The sequence below is a fragment of the Macaca nemestrina genome, chromosome Y, assembly GCF_043159975.1.
Source record: "Macaca nemestrina isolate mMacNem1 chromosome Y, mMacNem.hap1, whole genome shotgun sequence".
Lineage (NCBI taxonomy): Eukaryota > Metazoa > Chordata > Mammalia > Primates > Cercopithecidae > Macaca > Macaca nemestrina.
In genome coordinates this window covers 9,035,952-9,059,215 of record NC_092146.1, presented here as the reverse complement: position 1 = coordinate 9,059,215, position 23,264 = coordinate 9,035,952, and the positions used below count along the sequence as shown (strand labels likewise).

At 40.9% G+C, this 23,264-nt stretch overlaps 1 protein-coding gene across 1 annotated transcript; it reads right to left on the bottom strand.

Annotated features, from left to right (window-relative positions):
- Window positions 1-1,413: 1,413 nt before the first annotated feature.
- Window positions 1,414-23,264, bottom strand: LOC139360917 (RNA-binding motif protein, Y chromosome, family 1 member B-like). The gene is made up of 10 exons (XM_071089401.1): window positions 23,052-23,264; window positions 22,308-22,355; window positions 20,543-20,655; window positions 20,013-20,116; window positions 17,433-17,607; window positions 5,642-5,794; window positions 3,551-3,665; window positions 2,560-2,670; window positions 2,373-2,458; window positions 1,414-1,966 (listed from the first exon to the last, which is right to left on the bottom strand). The coding sequence occupies exons 3-10, from the start codon at window positions 20,649-20,651 to the stop codon at window positions 1,677-1,679; spliced, it is 1,143 nt and encodes a 380-aa protein (XP_070945502.1). The 5' UTR covers window positions 20,652-20,655; window positions 22,308-22,355; window positions 23,052-23,264; the 3' UTR covers window positions 1,414-1,676.

Sequence of the window (23,264 nt, the reverse complement as noted above, 5' to 3'; positions counted from 1 at the left end):
AGATACTAGAGAGTTTTATCTTTCCATTTAATCCTCACAGTCCTACGTTATAGGTGAAGGAAAACATAACTTTGTAACATAAATAACTCACTTGAAAATCAAAGTTGGTAACTTCTCCTTTAAAATTATTTGCAGCCTTTTCCTTTAAACATCGATGATCCTGTCAACATTTTCTCATGAAAATGCTTCCTCCTTGCAGATTATTTTGCTAACTGAAGAATTATGGGCTATAAAACTTATGGAACTTCATATATTCCATTCTGTAAGTTGCATGTTCAGGAAAGTTAAATGGTTTACTTACGTGACTCCTATTCTTTGTATTTTTGTCATCAGATAATTTATTAAATATTTAAGCCATCCCCTATCTGAAATTTTATGCCGTTGTTTTATACACTTAACTCTCCAAAAAGCATATGGTTTAAAGTATTCCTATTCATATCTTCAATGATATCTGATAGGCTCGGCGTGGTGGCTCCTGCTTGTAATCCTAGCACTTTGAGAGGCAGAAGAGGGTGGATCAGGATTTTTAGAGAAGCCTGGCCAACATAATCAAATGTTGTCTGTACTAAAAATACAAAATTTCAGCCAGCTGTGGTGGCACACACCTTCAATGCCAGTTACTCGGGATGCTGAGAAAGGAGAATAGCTTGAACCTAGAAGGGGGAGGTTGCAGTGAGCCAAGGTCCAGTCACTGGACCATGGCTTAGGTTATGATAAAGCTATACTCTGTCTCAAAAAAAAAAAAAAAAAGTAAATTTGCAACCCTCCTAGATTATTCCTATTTGTAAGAATATATTGCTAAAACACTGCTTACAACATCCATTGCCAAATATTTGAAGACAATATTAATGTGAGTACCTCCCAAAACTAAACACTCATTTTTCACTATGTAAACTAGGACCATTTAATTTCATTACGCTATGTACCTAGAAACTTAGCCGGTTCAGTTTTGATTTCGGTGGAAAGTATGTTTTCATTACCACTGTCCCGCTTCAGTCACAGAATGCTTCAAGAAGAATGGATGTTTTAAACTCTAGTTTCAACAATATCTAAGTATTATTTGTTGACCTTTACTATTCCTCCAAAGGATAAACATTTCAGCGTGAGGCAGACAGTTTCTGAAGGCTTCTGAAACTTGAATTTGTGATTCGTCTACTAGGTCCCCCAAAGAGAAGAGATTACAGGTGTGAACCACCTTGCCCAGCTGAAGCTGGTAAGTTTTTAAAAAAGAAACACAGCCTAATTAGGAAACTTATGCAGCTTCCAAGGGAGACTTCACATGTGCCTACTTCTGTACGTATTTATGTGCAAACCAACAAAGGCATTTTTTTTTACAAACAACACAATTTACTCTCCTATTGAATTTGCTTTTCAGCATGTGTAGCAATAAAATCAGGCATTCTGCATTCCATGTATAGGTTTATTCTGAAAATTTTACTACACACATTACACCTAAATAGATAGCTTTCAAACAGTATTAAAAATAATGAAATTATTTTGAAAAAAAATTCCTTTTCAGCTCAAAAAATTCATGGAGGAAGTTAATATCTACCTCTCCCCACAAAACTAACCTGTTTCTAGTAATGGTACTCAGGTAATAATGCAGAAACAACATTTTAATTTTCGATAACCAAGGAAGGTTTGGTATGCAAGAGCTATTATTTTAAATATCTGCTTCAGTCTCCTTTTTCAGATCGTCTTCCCCCAACATCTTTTCTAGAAGCCCTGTAACTTGAGCTCCCATATTCTTCATGAGGATCACGGCGCACCCTATCCACTGAAGGTGGATATGTTCGTTCTTTTCTGCCACTGTGTTCACGACCACTGGAATAGAAATCACCACGGCTCCTTGAGTAACTCTCCCGACTTCTGTCATACCTATCTCGTGTATTGTAATAATCATGGCGACTGCTTCCACCAAAAGTCATATGAGGAGCTGGTGCAGGTGGTGCACCACGAGAGGTCCCTGCAGGGTTGATAAAATAATAGCACTTATGTTAAACTACATTTAAACATTTTTACTGGTATCACTAAACCAGAAACCAGTTAAAGTTCTATTTGGAAACATCTGCGTTCCTCTGCCTCTGTTGACAGGATATTAATTGTGACTGCAATAGCCAAAATGTTTCATTTGAAAGAAGTGTCAGAGTAGTATTTGGAAGCTAAAGAAACTTTATTCTAAAATAAAGGTTCAGTCACATTTTCTGTAAATGAATTGAAGTTCTAACCTTCATATAGATCCATAGGCTTTATAGTGTTAACATTTCCCAATATTTAAACATGTTATGTTTTTCCTTTGTAATTTTCCATAAAATTTTGTTACAACAATGATCTGGTCTACTAAATATTATCCTATAATTTACAAAACATACCTGGACTGTTACAATAACTCTGATATGCCTCTCTGTAAGAACATCCACTTGGTTCTGAATCATCTCTACCACGGCCATCATGTTCACTACAAAACACACACACACACACACACAAAATACTTTGTTAGTGTCAGAATGAACAGTTTAAGATATATATTGAACAAAACCAGAAAATGTTATATAGTACCCGTATCCTCTAGAGGAATGTTCATCACGGCGAGAACGACCATAATCACACCATGCATAGTCTTTACGTGGTGGAGCATAACACCTGGTGTCTCGAAAACTTGGATGATTTCTGCTTGCATAAGTCAAAGAAACAAATTTCAAATGATCAACTTCTAGTATCCAAAACATAACCTGTTTACAACTAAAATAAATAAATAAATAAAGGGCCAGACATCTAAACAGACATTTCTCCAAATGTAATATATGCAAATACCCAAAAAGCACGTGGAACTGATACTCATAATTACGGATTCAGAAAATGCATTTCTAAGCCAAAATGTGATACCATGCTTCCCACATACTGGAATGCCTATAAACTGTAACAAGCTAGAAATATAGAGTCTTTGAGAAGACGTAGGTAAACTGGAACCATGAAACAGTGCTTGTTGGAATGGAAAATTATGCAGCTACTATGGACACATGTGGTGGGTCCTCAAGAAAACAAACATAATTATCATATGATCAAGTAACTCCACACATATATATCCAGAATTGAGTAAGTGTACTCAAACTAATATTTGTGCCTAGAGATACTGCGGTGGAAACAACCCAAACAAAATAATGGGTTAATGGCTTGTGTAAGGAGTGAAGTGCTACGATGTTAATAAACCTTCAGGGCATCCAGCAGAAAGAAAAGAGACAGACAGAAAAAGCCTTGTAGTGTTTGAGCCCAATACAAGGAAATGCCCAGAACAGGTAAGTTCACAAACAGAACACAGATTGGTGTTTCCTGGAGGCTGCGCAAAGGAAGAAAATGAAAGGGACTGCTTAACCGGTAGTGTAGTTGTAGTTTGGAGTGATGAAAATGCTTTTCTACTAAATAGAGGTGGTTGTTGCACAACACAGAATGTATTAAATGTCACTTATTTGTTAACCCCCAAATGTTTAATTTTGTTATGTGAATTTCATCACCACAACAAAAATCAACTATTTTTTCAATTTTCCTTTACCTATCCTTAGTTGCATAAGCATCATCTCTTGGTGACATACTGTCGTTTCTCCAGGAGGAGAATGGCTCTCTGCGTAAAGGACCTGCGTAGCTCTCTCTTCCACGTGACATGGGACCTTTAATTTAACATGATTACGTATTATGTAAAGTACAGAGAATTTCAAATACTATCGTTTCTTCTCTAAAACGACTTTAAAAATTATTTCTCCCCTGACTCTCTTTCTCTTCCCCTGAGTTACCAGACATTCATGACACCCTCATTATAGCGTAAAGCTTTGTATAATCTCTTGGCTCCTGCAAGCCCAGTTCTTCTTAAACACAGCTTAAGCTAAACATTAATTCTCAGGGTAACAGTTCATTCTTAACTGTTAACAACTAGCTAGTTATTATTTTCCTTTCCATATGAATTATTGATGACTATTAATGACACAGGGAAAATGTGTAAAGCCATCAATATTTAAGCTGATTTTAAAGTTTACATGTGTCATCTTATCTCAGCTACAGAAACTAAATTTACCCAACTTGTTCAATCTGTGTCACACACACAAGTACTGCAACTCATGAACTACTGAAAGCGAAATTTATACATAAAAGTTCTCCTTTATCTCTAAGTGGTTGGCTCTATCTTAAATGAGGACAAATTAAAATATGCTACTCCAGCTTTTCTAATGATGGCTAAGATTTATTTTACACGGAATAAGAACTACCGGTAAAAAAGTCACTACATCATTGTGCCTCATTCAAAACAGAACAGGTTTTCCTGTAATATACTCTTCACATGCTATTTCTTACAGGTCAGTCTCTCACCTATGATGTGTTCACTGGCTAATCTTTTAGTGGAAATCTGCTAGCTTATGTATTGTGAACTCAATTACTATTTAACTTCACCAATCCTCTAATACGAAATGGAAAATTGAAAATGGAAGGTTTCCATTTCCTCCACAATATGATGCACGCCTTAGTAAGAATTTTAATTTGTTCTGCTTAAGCTTCTTTGCTGAGAACTGTCACTTTTTTGCCTTGCTTTCTTCTGTTCAGTCTGAAATCTTACTCTTCTCCTCCTTCTCAAGATTATTACTTCTGTTCAATCCTACTGCTCACCTCTTATTGCTTAGCTCTAAATTCTCTCCTCAAATAATTTCAAATCCTGCACTAAGGAACTTGTGTAAAGGCGTACACATCCCTGTACAATCTTAATGGTAGATATACAGCCCCTGAATTTCACAACTCTGCATTTCTGTGAAAAATGTTGGACTCCTTCATGTCTCCATTTCAATGCCTACTTACCCTGTTAAATAGTATTAAAGCCCAGTGACTGCTTTTCTGCTAAATGCTCTTGTAGTATCCTCAAAGAACCAGTAAGAATGCCTTGCACACAAGCATTACCAAGGTCACAGAAACTGTACGGACAGGCAGAGTGGCTCATGCTTCGAGCCACTCTGGAAGGCTGAGGCAGGTGCACTGCTTGAGCCCAGGGCTTTACTGTCAGCTATGACAATGTACTGAGATCCTGTCTCTACAAAAATAGGGAAAGAAAAATTGGATATGTGTGGTGGTATATGCCATAAGCCACAGAAACTCAGGAGGCTGAAACAGGAGGATTGCATGAGCTCAGGAATATAAGGCTGTAGTAAGCCATCATCTCACCATTGCAGTCTGGCCTGGTGAGAGCAAGACTCCAACCTGACAAAAAAAACAACATGCAATTTTTAGGTTGGAACACCAGGGTCAAATACAAAGGGACGTAGGATATGGAAGGATTCCTTAGATTAAGAAGCCTCCCATCAAAGAATACTGCCAGGAACTTTAAGAACAATTAAAAGGAATTTTCTAGCAAACAAAGCACTAAATGGAGCGTTTGCCTCTTTGTAATCATTTCTTTGATCTGCAGTTAGAAGGTCAAATATTTCTTCACCATAAATCTGAAATTCGCCTAGTGAGATTCAAACTAAAATAAAAGCTATCAATCAATAAATAGGCCCATGTATGTGTCAATTCTAATATGTTCCTCAATCTTAAAGTTAAGCATTCAGGTAAATAGTTCATTTTCAGTCATACAAAAACTACGGTCTGGCTCTCAGGTAGCATTTACCTTGGCCTCCCATCCCATCATTGCTTCTTGCCACAGTTGAAGGAGCAGATTTTTTAGGAGGAGGACTTCCAATTCTTGAATATGGACCTCTTTTAACTCCAAATGTTCCCCTAGAAGAACTCATGTGGAGATTAAGAGTGTATCCGCCATCACCTGTGTTTCATACAAAATCTTTTTAGTTGAGAAACATCACTGTTTCTTAAATGGCTAAATTTTAGATGTGTATAAATATTTCCTGCACATTGTAATCGTAAAATTGCACAATTCTCTAAAGTAATAAACTTTAGTGTTTCTATATGAAATTACTTTAATTCAAGCAATAAAAGTCCATTTAGAAAATCCACAAAAATAATCAGAAATCATTATACATTGGTGTGAGAGAGAGATGTGGGATACGTGGAGAGTGAAGAGAGAGCAGAAATCTACAAGTCAAATTTCTAAACATAATCTAGATCAAGAAAAACATATTAGGATATCAGTGATAAATGGCTACTCATATCATTCGGGCATGAAGAAAGCTTCATCAAAACGTATCGTAAAATTAAATTCCACTCAAAGGAACTCAAATAATTACAGAATCAAAAAGTGACACCTTAGAAAAATACATGGTCTCTAAAACTTGTTAACATAATTTAGAATTCTTAAATTTCCCTTATTTAATAGCAATTTTCAGCTTGGGCTATGCTCAATTATAGTAACCTTTAAGAACTGCACATTAAATAATGAAAAATATTACAATCGATCAAGCGATAGATAGATAGATAGATGGATAGATAGATAGATTCCAATTCCCTGGTGGTGTCACATGTAATAACAGGGATATTCTCATTCATGGCAGAGCAAGATCAATTGGATCAAAAAAGACACAAAGCTCTGTCTCTTAGAATGGATCATACGCTGCAATTTCAACTTGAGCAAACATCTCTAATGAATCACACATCTAGTTGTTCAAACTCCAAATGAAATGTTAAGAGATAATACAATTTACCTAACAGGTATATTTTAATGCATGGTTTGCTTTGGTTTTCTTAAGTAAAATTTGACCCCTCATTCCTATCGAGTAAATCAATCACAAACACCATTTACAGTGACTCATCCTCCAGCAAAGAAAGTTACATACTTATTTGTGAAGCAGTGCAGTGATTTTTAGACTTTTCCTGAGTCACAGACTCTCTGAAGAAATTAGAGTTCTACATTCCTTAAATGGCAGATGCTATATGACAGGCCAATCTGCAAATTCTCCATATGAAATGAAAAATAAAATAGATTTGCATAGATGCTTGCACATGTATACACAGAAAAACAAATATAGTTAAATCAATCCTAAAATACTGAGTTACGGCCGGGCGTGGTGGCTCACACCTGTCATCCCAGCACTTTGGGATGAGGAAAGAAAAAGACCCTCTCACAATGTTTTATCCTCAGCACCTGTTCTTTAAAAAATTAATAATAAAAACAATGAAGCAAAACTAAAGACAGACAACCTGGCCGGGTTTGCCCGGCCTAAACCTAATAGTTAAAAATCAACTTATGACTGATGTTCCTGACATTATGTAAAAGAACGCAGTGAAACTCCCAGCCCGTTTTGTTTCTCTCTGACCACCGGTGCATGCAACCCCTGTCACGTACCCCTTGCTTGCTCAAATCAATCACGACCCTCTCCTGGGAAATCTTTAGTGTTGTGAGCTGTTAAAAGGGACAGAAATTGTGCACTCGGGGAGCTTGGATTTTGAGATGGTCGCTTGCCGATGCTCCCAGCTGAATAAAGCCCTTCCTTCTACAACTTGATGGCTGAGAGGTCTTGCCTGCCGCCCGTCCTGCTACATTTCTTGGCTCCCTGACCAGGAAGCGAGGTAACTGACCGATGGCCAAGGCAGTCCCTTAGGCGGCTTAGGCCTGCCCTATGGAGCATCCCTGTGGGGGACTCTGGCCAGCCTGAGTGACACCATCCAAAGAGCGCTCCCGGGTAGGCAATTGCCCCAGTGGAACGCCTCATCAGAGCAGTGCATGGCAGGCCCCCAAGGAGGATTAACGCAGTGGCTGAACACTGGGAAGGAACTGGCACTTGGAGTCCGGACATCTGAAACTTGGTAAGACTAGTCTTTGGAACTTGCCCCACTCCATCTGAGTGGAAGCGTGGCCTGATCACCCACGGTGTGCCTGGATTGGCACTTTTGTTCTCGTTTTGTCTTGACTTGAATTGCTGGATACTTTGGATTTGGTTTTGACTTGGCTTAAATCTCTTCGTGCTCAGATTTTGAATTTTGTGGTGTTCTGATTTTGGTTTGGTATAAACGATAAAAGTGTGTGTGTGCCCTTTTTACCCGTTCTTTGTTTTGTGGTGAGTGTTTCTGGTGAGAGTGTGGTATTTTGTCCTGGAGAACATGGGTCAGGCACAAAGCAAGCCCACCCCATTGGGAACTATGCTAAAAACTTTCAAGAGAAGATTCAATGGAGACTATGGAGTCACTATGACTTCAGGAAAACTTAGAACTTTGTGTGAAATAGACTGGCCAGCATTAGGTGTAGGCTGGCCATCAGAAGGAAGCTTAGACAGGTCTTTAGTTTCAAAAGTATGGCACAAAGTAACAGGCAAGCCTGGACACCCAGATCAATTTCCATATATAGATTCCTGGTTACAGCTAGTTTTAGATCCCCCGCAGTTGTTAAGGGGGCAGGCAGCAGCAGTACCAGTAGCAAAGGGACAGTTGGTTAAGGAAGGTTCTCGCTCCACCGGACAAGGGAAGCTGGTTCCTAAAGTTCTGTCTGACCCAGAGCCCGAGGACTCATGGCAAGAGATGGCACCAACTGTGCCTCCCACCCCCGCTTATCAAGCGGGGAGGCCCCCTTCTCCTGAACCTGAAGCCCCCTAGACCATCCAGAGTAGACAAAAAAGAAAGTGAAGCTGCAGGAAAAACTCCTCCCTTGGCAGCCTGCTTACGGCCCAAGACTGGAATCCAAATGCCCCTAAGAGAGCAGCGATATACTGGGTAGATGAGGACGGACACATAGTGGAAAGGCGTGCCTTTGTGTATCACCCTTTCACCTCTGCTGACCTCCTCAACTGGAAAAATAACACTCCATCTTACACTGAAAAGCCTCAAGCTCTAATTGACTTGCTCCAAACAATTATCCAGACTCATAATCCTACTTGGGCTGATTGCCACCCACTACTCATGTACCTCTTTAACACAGGTGAAAGACGAAGGGTGCTGCAGGCAGCAGCTAAATGACTAGAGGAGCACATCCCAGTTGATTATCAAAATCCTCAGGAATATGTAAGAATTCAGCTGTCAGGAATGGACCCTCAATGGGACCCAAATGAAGGACCAGATATGGAGAGGCTAAAACGATACCAGGAGGCATTAACTGCAGGGTTAAGAAAAGGGGCTCAAAAGGTTACTAACGTAAATAAAGTTTCTGAAGTCATCCAAGGAAAGGAGGAAAGTCCAGCCCAGTTCTATGACAGACTCTGTAAAGCTTACTGTATGTATGTACACTCCTTTGGATCCGAATAGTCCTGAAAACAAGCGTATGATTAATATGGCTTTAGTTAGAGTGGAAGATATCCAGAGAAAATTGCAAAAACAGGCTGGGCTTGCAGGAATGAATACCTCACAGCTACTGGAAATAGCTAATCAAGTATTTGTAAATAGAGATGCAACAAGCCGTCAGGCCAGGCGAAACGCTGATTTGCTGGCTGCGGCAATTAAAGGGATCCCCCAGAAAGGGCCAGAAAAGTGGGATTCCAGAAGGAATGCCCAGTCCAATCACTCACGTCTGCAATGTGACCAGTGTGCCTATCGTAAAGAAACAGAACACTGGGAAAACAAATGTCCCTAACCAAGAGAAAAACAGACTGATGCAGAGCAAAAGACCTCAAACAAAGATGAAGGAATTTTGTTCAATCTAGCTGAAGGGCTGCTAGACTGAAGGGGACCGGGCTCAAATGTCCCGCAGGGAGCCCATGGTCAGGATAACAATAGGGGGCAAGGACATTAAGTTTTTGGTCTATGCCGGAGCTGAACACTCAGTAGTAACCACCCCAGTGGCTATCTTATCTAAAAAGACCATTGATATAATTGGAGCAACATGAGTGTCCGCCAAGCAGGCTTTCTACTACCATAGACCTGCTCGGTAGGAGGGCATAAAGTGACTCACCAATTTCTGTATATGCCTGACTGCCCATTGCCTTTGTTGGGAAGAGACTTGCTTAGCAAGATGAGAGCCAATATTTCCTTTACAAAACAGGGCTCTTCACAGCTGGAGTTACCAGAAACGGCAGTCATGATGGCCCTTACAGTACCCCGCAAAGAAGAGTGGAGACTTTTCCTAACCCAGTCAGGCCAGGAAATAACACCAGCTCTAGCTGAGCGATGGCCCCGAGTATGGGCGGAGGACAATCCTCTGGGGCTGGCAATCAATCAAGCCCCAAACATACTCACAGAAGTTAAGCCTGGGGCCCAGCCACTCAGACAAAAGCAGTATCCGGTTCCCAGGGAAGCCCTTAAAGGAATACAGGCTCATCTTAAACACTTAAAAGGCTTCGGGATTATAGTTCCTTGCCAGTCTCCATGGAACACCCCCCTCCTACCTGTCCCTAAACCAAGGACCAAAGACTATCGACCTGTATAGGACTTACGCTTGGTAAACCAAGTTACAGTGACTCTGCACCCAGCAGTTCCTAACCCATACACACTGTTAGGATTGCTGCCAGCTGAGGACGGCTGGTTTACTTGCCTGGACTTGAAAGATGCCTTCTTTAGCATCAGGCTAGCTCCTGAGAGCCAAAAGCTGTTTGCCTTGCAGTGGGGAGATCCAGGGTCAGGTGTCACCACTCAGTACACTTGCACTCGGCTTCCCCAGGGGTTCAGAAATTCCCGCACCATCTTCGGGGAAGCGTCGGCTCGAGATCTCCAGAAGTTTCCTGCTGAAGACCTAGGCTGCACCCTGCTCCAGTACGTAGACAACCTTCTGCTAGGACACTCCATGGCAGTCGGGTGTGCAAAAGCAATGGATGCCCTGCTTCGGCACCTGGAGGACTGTAGGTATAAGGTGTCCAAGAAGAAGGCTCAAATCTGCAGACAGCAGGTATGCTACCTGGGATTCACTATTCAAAAAGGGGAGCGCAGCCTAGGGTCAGAAAGAAAGCGGGTCATCTGCAGCCTACCGGAACCTAAAACCCGGAAGCAAGTAAGAGAATTTTTAGGGGCTGTGGGATTTTACAGATTATGGATCCCAAACTTTGCAGTGCTAGCTAAACCACTGTATGGAGTTACAAAGGGGGGTGACAGAGAGCTCTTTGAATGGGGGACTCTACAACAGCAAGCCTTTCATAAGTTAAAAGAAAAACTTATGTTGGCCCCAGCTTTAGGATTACCATATTTGACAAAACTTTTCACGCTCTATGTGTCAGAAAGAGAAAAAATGGCAGTGGGAGTTTTAACTCAAACTGTGGGGCCCTGGCCAAGACCAGTGGCCTACCTCTCAAAACAATTAGATGGGGTTTCTAAAGGCTGGTCTCCATGTCTAAGAGCCTTGGCAGCAACGGCCCTGTTAGCACAAGAAGCGGATAAACTAACCCTTGGACAGAACCTAAATATAAAAGCCCCCTGTGCGGTGGCAACCTTAATGAATACCAGAGGACACCATTGGCTAACAAATGCCAGATTAACTAAGTACCAAGGCTTGTTATGTGAAAACTCCCACATAACCATTGAAGTCTGTAACACTTTAAATCCTGCCACCTTGCTCCCGGTATCTGACAGCCCTATTGAACATAACTGTGTAGAAATGTTGGACTCTGTCTATTCTAGCCAACCAGATCTTCGAGACCAGCCATGGGAATCAGTAGATTAAGTAGATTAAGGGTTATATGTGGACGGGAGCAGCTTCATCGACTCGCAAGGAGAAAGGTGTGCAGGATATGCAGTACTAACTTTGGATGACATTGTTGAAGCTAAGCCATTGCCTCAGGGCACTTCGGCCCAAAAAGCAGAACTCGTTGGTCTTACTCGGGCTCTGGAACTCAGTGAAGGTAAGACTGTAAATATCTATACTGATTCTCGATATGCCTTTCTAACCCTTCAAGTACATGCAGCATTATATAAACAAAAAAGCCTGTTAAATTCTGGGGGGAAAGACATAAAATATCAACAAGAAATTCTACAATTATTAGAAGCAGTGTGGAAACCACAAAGGGTGGCAGTCACGCATTGCAGGGGACACCAGCGGGTTTCCACCTCAGTGAGCCAAGGAAACTCCCGAGCAGACACAGAGGCACAAAAAGCAGCATCTACTCCTTACCGGGCGTCAGTCACAGCCCCACTACTCCCTCAAATGCTTGACCTGGTGCCAACTTATTCTAAAGAGGAAAAAGACTTTCTTCAAACAGAGGGAGGACAAACAATAAAGGAAGGATGGATAAAGTTGCCAGATGGAAGAATAGCTGTGCCACAGCCGTTAGGAGCTGCAGTCGTGCTGGCTGTACATGAAACTACCCATCTAGGCCAAGAATCACTCAAAAAGCTGTTAGGCCGGTATTTCTACATCTCACACTTGCCAGCTCTTGTTAAAACAGTAGCTCAGCGATGCGTTACCTGTCGACAACACAGTGCAAAACAAGGCCCCTCTGTGCCTCCCGGCATACAAGCCTATGGAGCAGCTCCTTTTGAAGATCTTCAGGTAGACTTCACAGAGATGCCTAAATGCAGAGGTAACAAGTATTTACTGGTTCTAGTGTGTACTTACTCTGGGTGGGTGGAGGCTTATCCAACATGAACTGAAAAAGCTCATGAAGTAACCTGTGTGCTTCTTCGAGATCTCATCCCTAGGTTTGGACTGCCCCTATGAATTGGCTCAGATAGTGGGCCAGCATTTGTGGCTGACTTGGCACAGAAGACGGCAAAGATATTAGGAATCACTTGGAAGTTACATGCTGCTTATCGACCTCAGAGTTCCGGAAAGGTGGAGCAAATGAATCAAACTATCAAAAATAGTCTAGGGAAAGTATGTCAGGAGACAGGATTAAAACGGATACAAGCCCTTTCTACAGTATTGTTTAAAATTAGGTGTACCCCTCTAAGAAAACAGGATACTCCCCTTATGAAATTCTGTATCACAGGCCTCCTCCTATACTGCGAGGACTTCCAGGTACTCCCCAAGAGTTAGGTGAGATTGAATTACAGCGGCAGCTACCGGCTTTGGGGAAAATTGCCCAGACTATCTCAGCTTGGGTAAATCAGAGGTGCGCAGTCAGCTTATTCTCCGCAGTTCACCCTTTTTCTCCAGGTGACCATGTGTGGATCAAGGACTGGAACGTGACTCCATTGCGGCCACAGTGGAAGGGACCCCAGACTGTTGTCCCGACCACTCCCACAGCTGTAAAGGTGGAAGGAATCCCAGCCTGGAGTCACCATAGTCGTGTGAAGCCTGCAGCAGCTGAGACCTGGGAGGTCAAACCAAGCCTGGACAATCACTGCAAAGTGACCCTGAGGAAAACGACAAGCCCTGTTCCAGTCACTCCCGGAAGCTGACTGGTCTACGCATGGCCGAAGCATGAGGAAAATTGTCGTGGGACTTATTTTCCTTATAACATGGACCCCTCTCAACCTCCCATGATCACAGTCTTTGAAATAAGACTAAGGACTGGTCCTTTCCTAAAAGACACAAGTAAAATAATAGTTAAAACAGAAGAAAGGGTTAAGGTTACAAAAATGTAACCTTAAAATTTGATGCCTGTGCCACTATTAATAGTAAGCTGCATGGGATAGGATGCCGTTCTCTAGATTGGGGAAAAAGTTACACAGCAGAAAATAAGTATATCTGTCAAGAATCATATTCACATGACATGTGTCAGTACTGGTCTTGTGTCATTTGGGCTACCTGGAAAGAAGATGGAAAAGGCCCTGTTTGGCTCCTCCAAAAAGGAAAAGCCAGCCCCTCCTGGATGAGTGGGGGCTGCAATCCTTTAGAATTGATCATCACAAACCCCTCAGACCCAGAATGGAATCAGGGAAAATATGCAACATGAGGCATTGATGGGAAAGGAGTAGATCCTAGCGTAAGCCTCCTAATAAAAGGAGATATTCAAAGATGCTCCCCAGAACCAGTACTTCAGACTTTCTATGATGAACTAAATGTGCCAGTACCTGAGATTCCAGGAAAAACTAAAAATTTGTTTTTGCAAGTAGCTGAGCATGTAGCCCAGTCTCTAAATGTCACTTCATGTTATGTTTGTGGAGGAACCGTAACAGGAGATCACTGGCCATGGGAAGCCCGAGAATTAGTTTCTACAGACCCAGTTCCTGATGAGTTCCCAGCCCAGAAGAACCACCCTAACAATTTTTGGGTTCTAAAAACCTCAATTATTAGACAGTATTGCATAGCTAGAGAAGGAAAGGGATTCACTCATCTGTAGGGCGGCTGACTTGTCTTGGGCAAAAGCTGTATAATGGTACCACAAAGACAGTTACACGGTGGAGTTCCAACTACACAGAAAGAAATCCATTCAGTAAACTTCCAAAGTTGCAGACTGTTTGGGCCCACCCAGAATTCCACCAAGACTGGACGGCGGTTATACTGGATACGGGGACACAGAGCTTATGCTAAGCTGCCTGATCAGTGGACAGGTAGCTGTGTAATTGGTAGCATTAAGCCATCTTTCTTCTTACTGCCCATAAAAACAGGTGAACTCCTGGGCTTCCCAGTTTATGCTTCCCACAAAAAACGGAGCAGAGCCATAAGTAACTGGAAAGATGATGAATGGCCCCCAGAAAGAATCATACAATACTATGGCCCCGCCACGTGGGCTCAAGATGACTCATGGGGATATCAGACCCCCATCTACATGCTCAACTGAATCATACGGTTACAAGCTGTTCTAGAAATTATTAATAATAAAACCGGTCAAACCTTGACTATTCTTGCCCAGTAAGAAACTAATGAGAAATGCTATCTATCAAAATAGACTAGTTCTTGACTACTTGCTAGCAGCTGAAGGAGGAGTTTGTGGAAAATTCAACCTTACTAATTGTTGTCTACACACAGATGATCACGGGCAGGTTGTCTACACATAGATGATCAGGGGCAGGTTGTCTACACATAGATGGTCGGGGCAGGTAGCCGAAGATATAGTTACACAACTGGCACATGTACCCATGCAAATGTGGCATGGATTTAATCTGGAAGCCATGTTTGGAAATTGGTTTCCAGCAATAGGATGATTTAAAACTCTTATAATAGGAATAATAATAATAACAGGAATCTGCTTACTGCTCCCGTGTCTGATACCTATACTTCTCCAAATGATAAAAAGCTTCGTCGCTACTTTAGTTCACCAAAATGCTTCAGCACAAGCGTACTATATAAATCACTATCAATCTATTACACAGGAAAACATAAATAATGAGAGTGAGAGCTCCCACTAATAAAATGAGTGAAAGTCTCAAAGGGGGGAATTGAGGAAAAAGATCCTCTCACAATGTTGTATCCTCAGCACCTGTTCTTTAAAAAATTAATAATAGAAACAATGAAGCAAAACTAAAGACAGGCATCCTGGCCGGGTTTGCCCAGCCTAAACCTAATAGTTAAAAATCAACTTATGACTGATGTTCCTGACATTATGTAAAAGAACGCAGTGAAACTCCCAGCCCTGTTTTGTTTCTCTCTGACCACCGGTGCATGCAACCCCTGTCACGTACCCCTTGCTGGCTCAAATCAATCACGACCCTCTCCTGGGAAATCTTTAGTGTTGTGAGCCCTTAAAAGGGACAGAAATTGTGCACTCGGGGAGCTTGGATTTTGAGATGGTCGCCTGCCGATGCTCCCAGCTGAATAAAGCCCTTCCTTCTACAACTTGGTATCTCAGAGGTTATGCCTGCGGCCTGTCCCACTACAGGGAGGCCGAGGCAGGAGGATCACGAGGTCAGGAGATGGAGACCATCCTGGCTAACACGGTGAAACCCCATCTCTACTAAAAATACAAAAAGATTAGCCAGGTGTGCTGGCGGGCACCTGTAGTCCCAGCTACTTGGGAAGATGAGGCAAGAGAAAGGCATGAACCCAGGAGGCGGAGCTTGAATCAGCCAAGATCATCCCACTGCATCCCAGCCTGGGCAACAGAGCCAGACTCTGCCTCAAAAAAAAAAAAAAAAAAAAAAATACTGAGTTACAGATATTACATCTAAACAGACAGTTTTCAAATAGCATTCAAAATTATAAAATTACTTTGAAAAAATTCCTTTTATTCAGAATACCTCAAAAAATTCATGGAAGAAATCAGTATCTACCTCTCCTTACAAGGTATAAAAAACAAACCTATTTCTTATAGTGGTACTCAGGTAATAATGCTGAAACACCATTTTAATTTTCGATATGTGAGCAAGAATTGATATGCAAGAACTATTATTTTAAATATCTACTTCCATCTCCTCCTTCAGATCGGCTTTCCCTAACACAACTTATAGAAGCCCTGTAACTTGAGCTACAATGTGCTTCACAAGGAGGGTGGTGCGCCGTTCCCTTCTTCCACCATGCTCACCACCACTGAAACAGAAATCACCATGGCTCCTTGAGTAACTCTCAGACTTCTGCCATGTCTATCTCGTATACTGTTATAACGTGGTGCCTCCTTCCACCTACGTCATCTGAGGCCCTCACTCACGTGGTGCACCACGAGAGGTCCCTGCGTTGATGATAAAATAATAGAAGGTATATTGACCTATTTCAACATTTTTACTGATACCACTAAAGCATGAATCAGTTAAAGTACTATTAGGAAATATTTGCTTTCCTCTGCCTTTGTTGTCAGGATATTCATTAGGCCTGCAATAGTCAAAAGGTTTTATTTAAAAGAAGTGTCAGAATAGGATTTTTTCTTTTTTCTTTCTTTCTTTTTTTTTTGGAGACGGAGTCTTGCTTTGTTCCCCAGGCTGGAGTGCAGTGGCATGATCTCTGCTCACTGCAAGCTCTGCCTCCTGGGTTCATGCCATTCTACTGCCTCAGTCTCTCGAGTAGCTGGCACTACAGGTGCCCGCTGCCACGCCTGGCTAATTTTTTGTATTTTTAGTAGAGACGGGGTTTCACTGGGTTAGCCAGGATGGTCACCATATCCTGACCTCGTGATCCACCTGCCTTGGCTTCCCAAAGCGCTGCTGAGATTACAGGCGTGAGCCACCACGCCCGGCCAAGAGTAGGATTTTGAAGTTCAAGAAAGACTTAAACTTAGATATTTCCTGAGTCACAGACTCTTTTGAATAATTAACGTTCCACATCCCTTAAGTGGAAAATGCTTTATGGCAGGCCACTATGCAAATTATCCCTATCAAAATATTTGCATCCATGTGTCTACGTGTATACACAGAAAAATAAATGTTGTGAAAGCAATCCTAAAATACTGAGTTTCTAATGCCCTTTTGGAAGGTTTTCAAGATTTCACTGTATTTTGACAATGCAGTATCTATGAATTACGGGGCCCCAAAGTAAGAAACTCTAAAGTATTATGAATGTGAATGAGTTCTGCAGAAAACCTGCTGAGTACAGACAATCAGCATTCATAAACTCAATTCAGTTAGAAATTTACATTATTCCCAAGCAAAGTAATTAAGATTTTAAAACAAATTTTAGATATTAGTTCAATCTTTCTTATAATACATCTTTAGTATTTACAAATGATTTTGCTTATTAACAAGAATTTACTTTTCCTAGGAAGTAAATAAAACTGAGAAATTTCTATATCTTCCAACACTGTCTTTCAGTCCTATGGTTCCATCTTTATGTTTTAAAACATTACCCAAGTGTCCTCCACGTGAGTGATGCCGCCCTCTTGTTCCTCCACTACTTCTTGTAGATCTCAGACTTCCCAAGGGGCTTCTGTGTCTTGAAGGAGGTGGTATTCTCCGCGTACCACCACTTTGAAAGGATGGTTTGTTGGCTTGTTCTACTTTTATTGCTTTTCCATACAAAAACTGAAAGAATAAAGTATACTATCAATAGTTGTCACATTTAACCTAAACACATTTTACAAACATTTTACATCAACTATATTTCAGTTCTACATGTTTTCACTGAACACAAACATTTTTCTTTTCTTTTTATTTTTTCCTGTAATTATCACGTCCTTCACAATTTGCTCAGCACATGCCTTCCATGAAGGGATAAACACAAATTCTATTATTCAAATTCCTCGAAAAGCCTCCAGTATTAAAAAATAACACTTCAAAAAAATTAACCCATCACACATTCAGTCAGACAATGTAGCACATCTGTTCTTTACAATACATAATTTACTTCATCTTTGCACCCACTTCACTTATTTAAAAGCTTCAGTGTTTCAACTGCATATAAAAGAATGTGTCATTTTAAAAAGTAATGTTAGTTATTCAAAGACATTAGTTATTCATTTTGAACAGTTTCTTATTTATTGTGCTCACACTTACCTACAAACTCCCAGTATGATTTACAATTCTATATTTACTCTACTTCTGTTTCCTTAAATGTGACCTAGAGTTGGTCTCCTTCATGTTTTCTGCTGTACTAATTTCTTATTTGGCGTTAGATGTGTCCCTATAAAACAGCTCTTAGTAGAGTACTGCATGTTATTTCTCAGAAATGCTTAAATGTCCTAATTAAATTCACAATAACTTTCTTCAGTTTTATCTTTTCTATAGGCCAAAGTAATGTTTGAAAACAGTTCAGCTAAGAACTCTATTTAAAAATTACATGGCTTTTGTTATTTGAGGGAAGATCTTAAATACCTTCCAAGATCTCTTGCAGCCACATAGCCAGTTGGTCCTACCTTGAGACTTCTTTTGCTATTTCTCGGCAAAAACGTTTTCCCCAGATTTGCACTTGGCTGCTTGCTTCCCAGTATTCCGAGGTCAGCCAAAATTTCTTAAACTCTTCATTCCTCCTGAAAACTCTAAGTACCTCCTTATTTCCATTCTTAATAGTTATGTGCATATAACATTTATATTTATTTTTATACAATAAAATATGTGAGATGAAGGGGTTTAGAAATCACATCCACAAAAATTACCTCTTCTGCTGCTTAAAATCTAGTGGAAACAATTATCATAGATTACTACTACACATAAGTCAAAATTATCTCCAGTCCCGACACCATGACATGAACAGAAAGCATGTTCTACCACACCTTCAAATACAAGAGTATAAGAGTGAATAAAAATGTACTGTCTGCTATGCACCAGGAAGTGTGCTAGATGTAACAGAAATAAAAGTAACTAGGAAAGTTTAAATATGCACTAAAGACAATTTAACAATCGAGAGATTAATACATGGTACAGGGAGTACAAAACACCTAGTATATATGCCTAGGAAGAAACTATAAAATCTAAGGTGTTTTTGAAGAATAAATTATTATTTCTTAGACATTTACAGAGAACAGCAATGCTCACCAAGTCCAAGAAAGCATACTCGAGATAGCATGAAGGGTAACAGAAACTAAAATCAGATTGTGATATGTGATAATGTTATAAAACACAAAAAGCTCCAAAGGGTCCAGAATGGAATGACCTTAACTGCAAAACGTACAGGAATTCAGTAGTTAACAGTATTACAGAAAAGTTTAAAGCTGTAATAAACACACAGTCCCTCAAATTTAAGATTCAGTAGGACAAGAGACCATGGACTGGATCAAAACAAGTCCACCAACACACTGGGAAAATCAGGAATTATGTACGCATGTTACATAAATCACTTTGGGACAGACTAAAAATGTTCTTAGGAGAAAAGGGCAACAATGGGGCAAAAATGGTAGTCAGTTGTTCTGTTATCCAAATTCAACGTTCTCACATTATTTTCTATGTTCAACTTCTTAACACTTCCTTCAGTGAAAAGGTCTTCTTTAAATATACGTTCTCTAGAATATATTTTCAGAGAATGGACAAGAATGTTTCCATCTTGTGAGTCTGTCTAGGTGTCTCTTTACAGAAGATTTCTTTCTTGTAAGTGTGTCTAGGTATATATCCACAGTTTGTCTATGCTACAAAAGTATTTCCAGGAATTGGAAGTAATTCCATTAACAGCATTTAATAAACATTGACTTCTTTCTGTCATATTCCTGAGGGTTCTTTCTAAGTTTTAAACCTCTTTGTAAGCTTTTGAAAATCTATTTACACTCGTATTGAAGTACAAACACGGACACTGGATTACCATACAGTAATTCATATAATGTTTATTTCTATATGCTTTCAAACACATTTGCATCTATGAGGCAGAAAGAAGAGGAAGGCTAAAGCATTTAAATCATATGGTGATCTGCTATCTTCAAAAGTTTAGTAATACTAAGAGGACCTAGTGATACTGCTAATTGAAAAACGGAGTTAAAACATTATTCACTAGGGACCCTTACCTTTCCATTCATATCTTTGGCAGCATTCTTAGCATCTGCAGGGTTCTCAAAAGTAATAAATGCAAAGCCTCTACACTTGTTTTTTCGATCTTTCTTCCAAACAACTAAAATATATGAAAACATTTTACATTTATATAACTAACTCATCATAGTACTAAACATCTTAGAGTTACATGAAATTTAAAAAAATTGCATTTCACATCATCACTATGATTCTTAATACTAAGTCATCTGTATAGTCTGCCTATTATATTTCATTTTGCTCGCTAGCTGCACAAATAATTTACTTTTGCTCGTTTTCCTTCTGAAGTAGTAGGTGACCCTTTCCACAAACCCTTCAGCTGCACCACAAACCCTTCAGCTGCTGCCATGAGAATTATCCGAATATCAAACAGAAACTTCAAAACAACAGTTAAAAAACAAAACAAGAAAACAATTTAAGAATTTAAGGAAATATTTTGAGTATATGTTTACTGTGGTAAAAAATAAATACAAAATATACAGAAATATATATTGGCATTAAGAGTTACCTTCCGACAAGGGACCATGTTTCCCAAATACTGCTTTAAGCGTATTTTCATTGGCTTCTCTGCTTAGCCCACCAATGAAAAGCTTGCCAGGCTGATTCACTTCCATCATTTAGCTGTAAAGGGTAAAAAATTATTTACAGTCAGATAACAAGAAGGAAGCCCAAAAGATAAAAATTTTATTACATACTGTGTTGAAACCTCAAGTGAAATACCCTTACAGAGGCTGACATCTTCTTAGTATTTCTTACTTGAAACATGAAAAAGGTATAACATACAGAGCAAAAGCAGCACCAACTTCATGGACAAACGCTGCATTTTACCATAAACCTCACAAAAACTCGTTTATAAAACTTAGATAACAAAAGCTATTGTGATTTTCTAAAGTTGCAATACTCAGGAAGCCCGCATTTAAATACTTTAATTTGAAAACTATACATTTAGGGGGTACATGTGATTTTGTTTGTGTGTTTGTTTCCTTTTTTTCCCCCAGAGACTTCAATTTCCTTTAGCCAAAGTGTACTTCCATTAATAGCATTAAATAAATATTGACTTCTTTCTCTCATTGTTCCTGAGAGGAGGACTGAAGTGTCCTCCAGCCAGCCTCAAGTGATCATGCCACATCTCAGCTTCCCAAATAGTTGGGAGTACAGGCCCTTGCAACCTTAGCTGGGCGTGTGTGTCTGTGTGTGTGTGTGTGTGTGTGTGTGAATACACACAGGTTTCCCCATGTTGTCAAAGCTGGTCTCGACCTGCTGGGCTCAAGTGATCTGACGGCATGAGGCTATGAAACTGATGGGATTTCAATGGTGAAACACCACGCCAAGACTGATATTTGGATAAATGATTTAATTCACCTAATTAAAGTACTTGCTTTCTTGGGGGAGAATATTTTAAATATTTTACAAACGTTTAGTGATTTGAAATATACAAGAGATCAGGGATCCCCAAACACTGGCCTCCAGCGGGTACCTGTCTCTGGCCTGTTAGCAATCCGGGTGCACAAAAGGTGGTGAACCACTCCCACTGCCTGAGCCCCGCCACCTGTGGGATCAGCGGAGGCACTGCATTCTCACAGGAACGCTACTGTGAATTGTGCATGCGACAAACCTACGTGGCAATCTCCTTAGGAAAACGTAATGTCTGAGAACAACCTAAGGTGGAACAGCTTCATCTGGAAACCATCCCACCTATCCTCCCGCTGCCATGCCCTGTCCCCCTCACAGATTGGCTGCCCAGTCCCCACCCCCGTCACACTGCTCTGACCCGAAGCCCCGCCACTTCCCGTACCCACTGGGGCCCTGATGCCCACCATCCACCCCGACGAGTCCAGCGCTCAGCCTTCTCACCCTACCCACCCCTTGTCTGGGGAAAAATCACCTTCCACTAAACCAGTCCTTGGTGCCAAAATGGCAACAGATTAAAGGAGCTCATTATGTTACACAGGCTGGTCTCCATCTCCTGACTACAAGCCACCCTCCCACCTTGACTTCTCAAAATGCCAGGATTACCAGAGTACATCGGCGTGCTAGGTTAATAAAATAACTTGAGTGCGATTATTTCGTTTCCATTTTAGGCTATCTATCGCCATTTCTCTGGATTACACTCACCTACCCGGTTTAAAGTATTTACCATACCAGAGATACAGGAAACACTACCAATACTGTCTTACAAGAAGGCAGACATTTCAAGGCTTTACAGACACAAATTTGAACTGTGATTATTTATGGCCTCAGACTTCCACATACACTAAAGTAACGCAATTTACCTCCAAAGTTGATGATTCCTGCCAGGCAAATCAGACATGTGACACGTGCTGAGTAAAAGGACAAGGTTTTAATCACAGTGGTAAAGTATATTGCCTGTATATTTATTTATTTATTTATTTATTTTTATTATTTTATTATTATTATTTTTTTTTGAGACGGAGTCTCGCTCTGCCGCCCAGGCTGGAGTGCAGTGGCCGGATCTCAGCTCACTGCAAGCTCCGCCTCCCGGGTTCCCGCCATTCTCCTGCCTCAGCCTCCCGAGTAGCTGGGACTACAGGCGCCCCCCACCTCGCCTGGCTAGTTTTTTGTATTTTTTAGTAGAGACGGGGTTTCACCGTGTTAGCCAGGATGGTCTCGATCTCCTGACCTCGTGATCGCCCGTCTCGGCCTCCCAAAGTGCTGGGATTACAGGCTTGAGCCACCGCGCCCGACCACCTGTATATTTAAATTATGACCACATTCACAAAGAAAAACCGCTATAATAAAAAGTGAACATGAAAACAACGGGGCCCTAGCTCGCTGTCCCACAACTTACCCACCGGTCAGACACGGCCGACGGAAAAGGGAAGAATCCTCAAGAAACAGACAATGAATTCATAAAAATGAGTTCCTTAATAACACTAGCGATTTCTTTCCCTACTTTCTCCTCCCATAATTCAACACCCACACATTGAAAACCCATCCGCTTTTACAGACAACACCCAAAAAGCTCGCTGTCTTTGTATGTTTGCCGAGAGACCAACCTGAGCAGAGAAACAAAAAATAAAGATGCTTTTGAGTAGGACAAACAGCCTCTGGGTTCCGGGGCCCTCACAGCACACGCACTTGGCTTCGAGACGACGGTTGGCCGACTGGGGCGTACGATGCCACATCCGCACTTTACGCCAAGGGCGCCGGAAGTGCCGGAACAGGCGCTACTCTCCGCGACTTATCAGTGCGTGGGTGGTGGGCGTGTT

Coding starts and splice junctions, on each gene's coding strand:
- LOC139360917 (XM_071089401.1), bottom strand. CDS start 20,651: ATGATGGAAGTGAATCAGCCTGGCAAGCTTTTCATTGGTGGGCTAAGC. Junction 20,117..20,542: donor ACATGGTCCCTTGTCGGAAG/GTAACTCTTAAT, acceptor CATATATTTTAG/TTGTTTGGAAGAAAGATCGA. Junction 2,459..2,559: donor CATTCCTCTAGAGGATACGG/GTACTATATAAC, acceptor TGTGTTTTGTAG/TGAACATGATGGCCGTGGTA.